This window comes from Verruconis gallopava (assembly GCF_000836295.1).
Source record: "Verruconis gallopava strain CBS 43764 unplaced genomic scaffold supercont1.13, whole genome shotgun sequence".
NCBI lineage: Eukaryota > Fungi > Ascomycota > Dothideomycetes > Venturiales > Sympoventuriaceae > Verruconis > Verruconis gallopava.
In genome coordinates this window covers 492,183-504,076 of record NW_015622149.1, presented here as the reverse complement: position 1 = coordinate 504,076, position 11,894 = coordinate 492,183, and the positions used below count along the sequence as shown (strand labels likewise).

Here is an 11,894-nt window from a genome sequence, read left to right as displayed (position 1 = left end):
GGATAAAAGTTGGACATCCCTGCGCAGTGCTCAGTTTCGACCTTGCAAAGTATGAAACTCGCTCGGAATAGAGAAAGAGAACTAAAGCAATCACATGTATGGCACGCCTTTATGTTGCTTGGTGCTGAGATCGTCATCTTCAGCACTAATCACTCCTGACAAGGACCTTGATGTGATAAGAGGCCATTTCGTGGCGGGCTTCTTGTCCTCCTTGAATGATGTTAACTCTAGAATATTCTTTTAAGTTTTATGCTAATTGGCGAATCGGTTAAGTCTTCTGACACTGAGGTTTTAAGAGATTCGATAAGGGGTGCCACACTGAAGCTGTAAATTATTATTGGGCCTTTGATTTGTTGACTGTCGAGTTCCAAGCAGCAGTCTCCTTCAGCTTTTTTTTCGTATTATGGATCTGCTTCACCGCGTATGTCATCATTGGCAATCCCTTGTCTGGGAAATCAGGATGTTGATAAGCTGTATCTTTCGTAACGCCTCCAGACTCCAGCCTTTCCACGTCAACGGTGGAGAGATTTTCTGAAAATTTCATGGGTCGTACAATTCAAATTTTAAAGAGTAATCGGATGTAGTACAAGATAAGATTCACATGGCGAGGCGTTTGTAGCCCCATAAAAAAGAGTTTCCTCAAAGTTCATATACACATGAGCATGAGCGGGATGATCTTTGATACCCGTCCAGAGAGATCCATCCGATATGACATTCGTTATGCGATACTTTGCTCTTCTCTCACGATTAGTGCGATCGCTTAGTTAACTTCTTCCTTCGTGACCTCTCGGTAACGAGTCGTTCGGTGTGGGCCAGCATGTATATGCTCGTCCTCATGTTCGTGGAGTGGCTGCAAGGCACCTATCGACGTAGCACCTTGTCCGCCACCAATAGACAATGCACTGCCTGTCCAGCTCCTAACGCTTCTTGTATCTACGCTATTCGCACTACTCCTCGGTAATATCACGCTGTCATCGTCCTCATCTGGTGCTGAGCCTCCTTTTAGCTTCAATGCCTCTTCCCCTCTCTCCTTCAAAGTCTCGGAGAACTCCTTTGTTGGCCGGTTGCGTTTCAGATACCGAACCAAACTTTCGATGAGCCGCTCCAGAACGAATTGACTCTCCGATGTCTCGTTCATCATGGGAGAATCTGCACCGATCCAGTCCCACTCAATCATGCCCTCTTCCTCTTCTCGAAGTCCTTCTGCAGGACCTCCTACTGCACTAAACCGGATAAGGCGTGTGAACTCGACCCATTCCTCGTACGTGTATTTTCGGGGTTTTTCCATCATCAAATCGTGCGCTGTACGACGGATAGCGAGAGCGAGTTGCCGGGCGAGCGCCGTAGCGTCAGGATGACTAAATGCATCGCGCTCCTGCTGATCTACTAGGTCGACAATTTCAGCCTTCCTCGTACCGGCGGCATACTCCTCATCCTTTTCAGACTGTGTGGTGCTCGTGCGGTAAAGACGCCCAGGGTCTTGAGTTGTTCCATCACCATTCATATTCGAATCTTTGGACTCTTGTTTGGTCTGGCTGCGATCAGCCTCCGTAGCCGGTCTTAACCATTTTGGCGCAAAAAGAAGGAGAGGTGACCGTTTATTTATTACCGTTCTCCATAGCCCATTCTGCGGCATGACCGTAAGATCCGCCAGCCTATTTGATCCGTGATTAAAAGCTTCCACCACTGTGGAAGACAAGTCTCCTGCGAGCACAGTCATGGTAGGAACAGCCAGCAAGCTCCATATGATGAAGAAGCACCTTCCGCTACCTGTTTTTGGTGCAAAATCGCCGTATCCAATGGATAGCAATGCAACCCAGCAGAAATATATGGTTTCCCAATAGGTTTGACCAGTCAACCCCTTCTCAGCCACCCAGAAAAATACAGCCCCTATGCACCATAGTGAACCAAAGACAGTCAAGCTCACGACGAGCCGATACCACAGCCTCCAGGTCTTCGCCTTGCGCTGGATATTACGCATGGCTTCGAAGCGCTCCTTCTCTTCCTTGAGAAGAACAATGCGCTTGCTCTTCTTCAGCATCGAGGATTGCCGACTCAATGCTAGACTGGGCGTTCCACCTGCTTTGAAGCTGGACATGCTATTTTGTCGTTCCAGAACAGATTTGTAATGTTTGGCCGTGCCCGTACTTCGCGCGCTTGGTCGGGCTGCTTGTTTTGCCATAGCGCGTTCATTGGCAAGTTCGATCTCGATTTCGCGCCTCTGCATCTCCAGGCTCGATCTGACGGTCCGGTCCTTTGCGCGCTCGCGTTGCTGCTCGAAATGGTGGCGTATGATGTTTTTCTCTCCGAGCTCTTGAACGGATTTGTAGATGGCCTGAATGACGAGACCGAGAGTGATGATACCGCCAACGGAGTAAGGTATAAGGATCGCCCGTCCAGCATTCGTCAGTGGATAAAGATCACCGAACCCGACGGTAAGAATTGTCACGTCGCAGTAGTAGAGCTGAGCCCTCTTGTCAGCATTCAGATGTGGTCTGTACCGAAACATGAACCCACTGCATCAATGTAATGCCACTTCTCCAGTCTCGAATAGACGCCAGCACCTCCGGCAAGCCACAGAAAGAACATCATAGTCTGCACAATAAGGGTCCTCTGCTCTTCAGTAAGGTGGAAATGCTGTGGGTAATGCCCACGAATATAGCCTACCATATTAACCAGCAGGAGCGTTGCCAGAAGTAAATACATGCAAGCTGCTGCCACCCCGTACCAAAAGCCACCGGAGAACTGTTCATACGGTGGTTCTGGGGGGGCGTATACCTTCATGGCCGAAAGGTCGCCGATAAGCATGCCACAGGCAATGAACCACATCACAACCGTCAAGGGTAATGCGATCAGGTATCGCAGCTGCTGTGTGAAGTTCAGCAGTAGGAACAAGTTCCCTATAAAGCCTAGCACCAGAGAGGTGAGATTGACCGCGTAGCACCACGTAGGATCCTTGATATAAACTCCTTGAAGAGGCGACAGCAGCCGGCCCGGGTTCGCCTCGTCGGCCAGATCGATCCTCCAATACGTGACAAGGGCGCCGATACTCAGCACATTGGCTAGCGGGCCCAAGGTCGCCGCCAGAATCGGTATCCCCGTCGACGCGAACCACCAATCGACGGGGTCGTCATCCGCGAGCCCACGCATGTGCACTTTCCAAAGCTTGAACTTGGGCTTCGAGTCTTCCACTTGGCCAAGCTCAATGTCTGGAGGCTTGGCTTGGAATGCGGCTGCTTTGAGGGCGGCGCCGAGCTTGGTGCCCGAAGCACGCTGCTCGAGAAACTCGTGCACGAGAGACTGGGGCATAATATCGCTGCGGTGAACGAACTTCTGCTGCTACGACTACTCTGGATACGATGGTGGAAGAAGGGAAAGCGTAATGCTAGCACGCCATTGATTGCCGTCACAGCTTCACCGTGCAGCAAGGAGCATCTCACCATAAAACTATTGTTTTCGAGAAAACGAGAAGAAAGGGGCGGGGGAAAGAGTTCAGCTAGCACTTGGCATTTATGAGCGATCTTTCATCTTCTACCCTAGCCGTAGAAACCGTCCCACCTGCATGAGCAATCAATCCATCCCGCGCGATCTGGACTTGTGGTCAAGTAGGCTGCGCAATGGCAAACATCCATGGCGTGCCCGTTAGGTGAACGAAAGGCTGAAAATGGTGTTTCGCGGGAGACCTCGGGCTTTGTGATTGGGTGCGTTCAAGAGATAAGCATGCATGGAGCTAGAACTTCAGTCCGTTGCAAGACCGGACGGTTCCAGATTCATGTGGGGTTTCGGTCACGTGCCGTCATCAAACGAGACTCTCTCATGGGGTCACGATGTCGAGAGAATGATGAGAGCAACACTCACACGACCACTCACATGTGCTCCGTCGCCTTTCAATTGCGTCGCTCCTGGCAATCTGAGCTGAAGTTGAAATAGTAATGCATCTGATCACGCCACGCGATTCTATGTAGTCGCACTGACAAGAGTTGCTTGCGTGGAATTGAACTGCTTCCCTCCAAAGGCCAACTCTCCAGAGCCTTTGGGCATGCACACAAATTCATGGGAAGCTCGGTTTGTACTAGGAGCAACGGGATGAACAGCTTGTAGACGAAACACGGATGCATTTGTCAAGTAGAACAATGGGTTCATCTCAACTTGGCTGAAAATGCTGTAGAGACGCTTCTCAGATCTCAAGCGACGCACAAGATCTAATATATAGCCCGCTGTTTAAACCTATCATGAGGCAGCGCATGTGATGTTCTTGGAATGTCTAAGGTGTGATAATATGCCTTTGTGGATTGCGGCTCCATCCTCTCTAATGTTCGGAGACATGCACACAACGAGTTGGAGGCATGAAGGTATTACAGAGAAGCCTACTTTCCTAGGGATCAGTCGTCTTGATAGTATGCGAGAAGCGAAGGCGGCATCCATGGGACCTGCCTCTATCGATCTTCGTTAGGTCGGATCTAGTAAAACGTTGTTGAGTCCCGTCTGCGCTTCGGATGAGGGAGAGATCGCGATCGGGTCAATACGGACGAGGCGCAGGACTCCAGCACGAGCAACTGACCAAGCCAACTCGATGTTAAGATGAAAGCGACTCTAGTGCCGCGACACGTTGATGCGTAGGACGCGTTGGAGACGGCATGCTGAGGTGATGAAGGCGCGCCCGCTTCGCACTGGTACTTGAACTGTGGCTTGACAGGGGTGCCGTGTTGAGGCACTGCGACAGAGGCAACTCGCGGGCGGTACGAGCGATTGTTGGACCATCAACCACGTTTGACTCGAGGCGGTCTCCAGATTCTTGCCTCCCGTATCTCCAACACCTGCCAGACGATCTGACAGCACGGCTCTCGGCCTTGATAGATTCGTCGCCTCTGGTATCGAGCACAAGAGTCCACGGGCGCGCAACGTCGAGCCAAACGGATAAGCTGAAGGCGGACCGCCGCTCACAGTCAGACGGTCGAAGCTAATTGCGTGACCTCACATCTGAGGCCTCCCGTCACGCCCTCCACAGTCCAACCTCCGCTCGGCGGCACTCGACGACACGCACACGTTTCCGACAAGGCAACAGATACAAGCGACCAAGGAGGGAGTCTCATGTTGTTAGGCTGAGCCTTTGCACCCGATGGAGGCTTGAACGCCAGTGGAATGGACAGCGCAGGCAAGGTCTCAACCGGCCAGAGAAAAGCGTAAGTGGAATCTCTCATCTCTCCCGACTGCCAACGAGGAAGTCACCACCGACGTCCAAGCCTGGAGGTGGCGACCACTTCCGCCACGGGTCCCGTCGTACCTGCCTTTCACTTGCCCTTTCACTTGCACCTGCCCCGTCCCGCCAGAAAACGCGGGCACCCTCTGCAGCCACTACGACCCTTCGCCTCGCACCTGCCGCCCATCAACCAGCAACCTCAATTCCCGATGCTCCTTCCTGTCCAAGCGTGCCCCTACACAGCACTCCGCATCATCCTTAGCCACATCTTCTGCCTCCCATAGGCAGAACTATTTTTCCTTCCCTTTCAACCTCGCTCCTTGGTCGTCCTGTCCACATCCGTCGATTGCACGCCCCGCCCGATGCGAGCCCATCCTTCAGTCGCATCGACGCCGGGTTAGCGACGAAGATCAAAAAGGGAAACACGTTCTCATGTCTTCCAGAGTCACTCGCTCCGCTGCGAGGCTTTCAGCAGGAACCTCTCAGTCCTCCATTTCGCAACACCCGAACAGTACGCAACAGCTACCATCGTCATTGTCATCGTCATCCGCAGAAGCAGCCGCAGCGGATCCCGGGTACACAGCGACCACGTCGACTACAACCAGCAGAAAGAGGAAGGCGGCTGCGGCTCGAGAGCTGAGTCCCGAGCACGAAGAGGCAGAGAGAGAAGAACCCGCGGCGCTTGAAGCGACACAAGTTTCGAACAAGCGGTCGCGCAGGAAGAGGGTCAAGGTCGAAGAGGCATTGCAAGATACACTTGCGGCGCCGCCGCCGGTCGCAGCATCTCCTCCGAAGTTACGGAGGCGTGGCAGAGCTGCTGCTAATATGTCAAATGCCGGACCCTCGACAGGACCTCACGAGGAGTCATCGGACAACAACCAGCCTCAAGTTCCAGTGACTGCGACATCCTCGAAACGGAAAGCGTCGCGACAGAAGAAAGACGTCAAAGATACACCAGGAGCTACATCCTCGGTAAGAGCCGCGTCACGTTCATCCAGGAGACCGAAGAAGGCGGACGCTCAACCTCCCCCGCCAGAGCCACCCGTCACGGCGGGAGATGTAAGCGGGTATAGACGCCATCAGTCTACGACCAACGATCGACAGGGAAGCATGAGTGACGACAGCAATGCTGAAGGTCTACGAGACCCGTACGATGAGGAGGACGATAACGACCGTGACCCATTTGAGTATGGCTTTCACCGGAGGCACGGCGGCCTTCCAGGGTCTATTCGCGCACTGAGCGGCATGCTCTCAGGTGTTTCTCAGCGTCTTCGAGGGCTTCTGGATAGGCTGCGGCAAAAGGATCCGACAGAACAGCTGATGGCTCTGACCGAACTGTCCGAGCTGCTACTCGTCTCAACGGAGGACAATCTGGCTGGCCACTTCTCACCAGACGCATATGTGAAGGAGCTCGTCACGTTGATGCAGCCGGATGAGGTGTTTGGGCCAAACCCGGACATCATGCTACTCGCTTGTCGATGCCTTGCCAATCTCATGGAAGCACTTCCTTCGGCAACTGCGAATGTCGTGTATGGTGGTGCAGTACCTGTCCTGTGTCAAAAGCTTCTTGAGATTGACTACATCGATCTTGCCGAACAAGCAATATCCACTCTTGAGAAGATCTCCGTTGAATTTCCGACATCGATTGTTCGTGAAGGAGGTTTGACAGCTATCCTGACGTATCTCGATTTCTTCCCCACAGGCACCCAGCGCACGGCTGTCACTACCGCTGCAAATTGCTGTCGCAACATTCCCAATGACTCTTTTCCAGTTGTTCGAGATGTAATGCCAATTTTGCTGAACGTTTTGAACAGCGCAGATCAGAAGGTACTTGAACAGGGCTGCTTGTGTGTGTCACGCATTGTGCAGAGCTTCCGATACGATGACTCAAAACTGGAGGAGCTGGTCAGCGAAGATATGCTCAAAGCCATTCTGCGACTACTTCTCCCTGGCACAACTAATCTCATCAGCTCAAACATTCACACCCAATTTCTTTCCGTACTTGCAAACACCGCGCGAGCAAGCCCAAAGCGTTCGGTTGATCTGTTAAAGCTGAATGTGGTTGATACACTGTATCAAATTTTAACCGGCGTCTCGCCCCCGGCAGGTAATGGTGACGAGGTCGGAGCCAAAATTGACAGCGTGGTCATCATGCAGGCACTCATTCACCGTCCACGCGACCAAATCTTCGAAACACTGAACGTCATATGCGAATTGTTACCGAATGTGCAGAGCGAGGGTCTATTGTATCATGACTCTATCTTTGATGCGGGCTTTGTGGGCCACGAGTACCTCCCAATGAGCTCACTTGCCAAAAAGGCAACGAATGACAAGCGGCTGAAACTATTCAAGGAATGCAGGAAAGAGCTAAAACGCTTTACGATCATATTGCTGCCGACACTAACGGACGCTTACTCGAGCACAGTCAATCTAAGCGTGCGACAAAAAGTGCTTACAGCACAGCTGAAGATGCTTTCAAATGTCGATATCGATATCCTTGAGGCCGCCTTGCGCGACGTGAGCTACTCATCGTTCTTAGCCTCCATCCTCACGCAGCAAGATCATCCTACATTGGTCACGTTCGCTTTGCAGGCGGCCGAGCTGTTACTCAAACGGTTGGAGGGCATTTATAGATACCTCTTCTACCGCGAAGGCGTCATCTCCGAGATCGCAAAATTGGCAGATCGTCCATTAAAGACTCCAGCGGAACTGTCAAAGGAGAAGAAGCCGAGCTCAACTGAACTAACCCACACGAATACCAACAGCTCAGTAGACGATGTCGATGTCGATATGCAAGATATAGATCAGGATATCCATGAGGATCACGAAGATGAGCATTCTGACGAAGAGGATGATGATGATGATGATGATGATGATGAACATCGCGAGCACCTCGAATCTTCCTCAAGCTCGGAGACTTCATCTGATGATCCACCCCCAAATCACCTTCGACCTGTACACTCACCGGAAGATATCATAATAATGCGAGCAAAGAAGTTTATGGAAGCGCATGAAAGTAGCAATCAAGCGCTCCCACGCTCCAAAGCTGAAAGTATTCGCGATCACCTCAAGGGCCTCACCGAGGAGATTAGATCGACGTACTTGGAGAACACGGGGCAGGATGGCGTTATGCTCTTCCGTCGCCTTGCGGCCTATTTCGACTGTGATGCACCTGAAGGGGTTACCAGTTATGAGTTGCTTAGCTCGAATCTGGTTGAGATGATGCTTGACGTCTTCGCTGATACAAACCCCCGAGCTGCAGATGCGCGCACGGCATTTTTGGAAGCTTTCATGGGGCAAGGTACGCAGACAAAGGAGAAGACTGCGAATTCTGCATCACCTGCCACTCCATTCAGCTCGTTTGTGAACAAGCTTCAAGAGCTCTTGAGTAGGGCGGAGCACTTCGAGGTCATTACCGTAGGACCGTCGAACTACGATAATAGTCGTGGAAGTGCTGCAGCTCTACTTGCGAAAACCCTGAAAATCCGTCTGAAGGCGGACGATGGAACCGTTGTTCCAGAGCCTCTTAGATTGTTAACGGTGTCAATTCAGGCTATCGCAACTCTGAAGGCATTGGATGACTACCTTCGTCCTCGCATCATGCTTGGGGAGAATCCTCGACGGGCTTTCCGTGACCGCGACATGCTTCCAAATTCCATCGCTGCATATGCGGCTGCACTTGCTAACCGTCGCGGTGCGCTAGACAGTGCTGGTGCAAGAAGCCCCTTGGGGGCACCGAGCGTGCAAACGGCTAGCGACTTGAGCAACCGACCATCTTCTAAGCGAGGCCAGAAGAAATCTAGCGACGTTGCGCAGCAGCCTCCCGTTTCCGCGGAGTCAAGTGTAACACCTGCCGCCCCTTCCCCGCGACGTAGTACGCGCAGGATTGCTCAAACACCACCGGCATCTACCCATCGACGCGGAGCACCGCCTCCAGTACAGGAGGATCCTTCCCTTGAATGTGCTGATGAGACCCAGCTGACCGACGAGGACGATATGGATGACGACGGCATTCTGGATGCGATGGTCAATCGTCTTCAGCACGAGTCGAGCGAGGATGAAGAAGCCCCGGCCGTCAATATGGAGGTTGCATCTACGGGAAAAGTCACAGCACACCGGGAAGATGGCACGCGCATAGCTACTCCATTAAGCTCTCAGCAAACACCAAGTCGATCTGCTTCTGGTGCAAGACTGGTCGATCGTACGGCTTCGCGCAGACGTGCGGCAAAGCAAGAGGAAACAACGCCGTCACGACCATCATCGTATTCTTCGGCTTTGCAGCAACCTCCCACAGACTGGCATCTAGAATTTGAGGTCAACGGCCAGCCTGTTTCGCTGGATACAACAGTGTATCGCGCTGTGCACTTCAACCAGCGTCGTCCTGGGGATGTCTCTGCACGCAACATCTGGCATGATGTACATACAGTTGTGTACAAGCGTGTTCCTGGTCCATATATTGCAAGCACGCTTTCGTCATCACCAGAATCGTCACCAGGTAGCAACGGAATCCCCAATTCTCTTGAAGAGAACCCGACAAGCTTGGCTATTCTGCGCTTGTTGAGCTTGTTACACGGTTTCAATTCGAACATTGATGATATTCTAGCAGATCATAGGGAGGGACTTAATTTGGTCTCTGAGCCCTCATCTCAGTTTGTGAATACGAAGCTAACGGCAAAGATGAATCGTCAACTTGAAGAGCCACTTATAGTTGCGAGCAACTGTCTGCCGTCTTGGAGTGAGGATCTGGCTCGCTTGTATCCATTCCTTTTCCCCTTCGAGACACGCCATCTGTTCCTGCAGTCTACTTCATTTGGCTACTCACGTTCTATGAGCCGCTGGCAGACCAACCAGCAGAACGGGGACTCGAGGCACGATCGCCATCGTGATGACCGTACAACGTTCCTTGGTCGCACCCAACGCCAAAAAATACGCATCTCACGCCAGAAGATGCTCGAGTCGGCAATGAAGGTTATGGACCTCTATGGTTCATCACCGAGCATTTTGGAGGTTGAATATTTCGAGGAAGTGGGCACAGGCCTTGGACCCACACTCGAGTTCTATTCTACAGTATCTAAGGAGTTTGCGAAGAAAAAACTTAAACTTTGGCGTGAGAACGAGTCACAGGAGGACAGCGAGTATGCTTTCGGCAAACGTGGACTCTTCCCCGCACCCATGAGCGAGGAGATGGCAGAGACAGAGAACGGGAAGCGCATCATTCATTTGTTTACAAGTCTTGGCAAATTTGTCGCACGATCTATGCTGGACTCGCGTATCATCGATCTTAACTTCAATCCGACATTCTTCCGAATCGGAGATACGCCAGAGGCTGTATCACCGTCTCTCGGCGCCATTAACTCCGTTGACAGTGATCTTGCGAACTCTCTCAAGTTGCTCAAGAAGTTTGCAAGCGCGAAGAAAGCAATTGACGAGAATGGAGGATTGACGCCCGCAAGGAAGGTGGAGGCTATTCAGAACATTGAAATAAGCGGCGTGCATGTAGAAGACATGGCACTGGACTTCACACTTCCTGGTTATTCGTCCATAGAACTCGTACCTGATGGTTCGAATATCCCTGTCACCATTGACAACGTCGGACAGTATATTGACGCTGTTCTTGACTTTACCCTTGGTTCGGGTGTGCGTCGCCAAGTTGACGCGTTTCGCGCAGGATTTTCCCAGGTCTTCCCTTACGCGGCGTTGTATGCTTTCACACCCGATGAATTGGTCATGCTGTTCGGTCGAACAGATGAGGACTGGTCCCTGGAAACGCTTATGGACTCTATCAAAGCGGACCACGGCTACAACTTGGACAGCAAGAGCGTCAGGAACTTGTTGCAGATTATGAGCGAGTTCAATTTGACGGAGCGAAGGGACTTCTTGCAATTTGTGACGGGTAGCCCAAAGCTGCCCATTGGTGGTATGTGCATAATTCTGCCCGCTTGATGAACGAGATGGATTGCTAACCTTGATCAACTCAGGCTTCAAAGCTCTCACACCCATGTTCACCGTTGTCTGCAAGCCCAGCGAAGCTCCCTTCACGAGCGACGATTACTTGCCCAGCGTTATGACGTGCGTCAACTATCTCAAGCTTCCGGATTATTCAAGTTTAGATGTCATGAGGGCCAAATTGGCAATAGCCATAAAAGAAGGACAGGGAGCCTTCCATCTCTCGTAAAATTCCAAAGGTCAAAGAAAGGCAGGAAAAGAAGGAAGCAATCATTTCTGGTAGACGTCGGGATGAGTATTTATCTGAAGTGAAATATGGAAAGCATTTTATTTCGGGGTTCAATTCATTATCTTCGCCGTTCTTGCGCTTGTAGCTAAGCGAAATCAAGCCGCACAGAATGAGATTATTCAATCACATATTGCATGGCATAGGGAATGGATGCTTTGAAAGGCTGTCACGCAAGTTGCGTCGTTTGTGGAGTGGTGTTACGGGATCATTTCACGAGCACATGTATCTTACACGAACCTAGAATGATAATGCACCACGCGGAATAGAGATATCGTGTCAATCGTGTAATTGAATGACGAATTGATCCCCCTAGGGCATTCCCGCAAGTTTTCAAGTATAGTTCCTTGTATCGCCTTCAAATCCTACTCGCTCGCACATCATCAACCCTATGTTTTAGGCGAACTTGAGAGCTTCGTCAAAAGGACTCTGACGAACAAGTCTGTTAGGAAGCCGCATGAT

General features: G+C 51.5%; 2 protein-coding genes across 2 annotated transcripts; one reads left to right on the top strand and one right to left on the bottom strand.

The window, feature by feature from the left end:
* Positions 1 to 760: 760 nt before the first annotated feature.
* Positions 761 to 3,309, bottom strand: PV09_04655 (uncharacterized protein; the record flags this gene model as incomplete). The annotated part of the gene is made up of 2 exons (XM_016358038.1): positions 761 to 2,464; positions 2,518 to 3,309. 2 exons carry the CDS (start codon positions 3,307 to 3,309, stop codon positions 761 to 763), a joined length of 2,496 nt encoding a protein of 831 aa, XP_016214240.1.
* Positions 3,310 to 4,705: 1,396 nt separating this feature from the next.
* PV09_04654 (uncharacterized protein) lies at positions 4,706 to 11,749 on the top strand. The gene is made up of 3 exons (XM_016358037.1): positions 4,706 to 5,183; positions 5,644 to 11,117; positions 11,179 to 11,749. Exons 1-3 carry the CDS (start codon positions 5,143 to 5,145, stop codon positions 11,373 to 11,375), a joined length of 5,712 nt encoding a protein of 1,903 aa, XP_016214239.1. The 5' UTR covers positions 4,706 to 5,142; the 3' UTR covers positions 11,376 to 11,749.
* Positions 11,750 to 11,894: the final 145 nt, after the last annotated feature.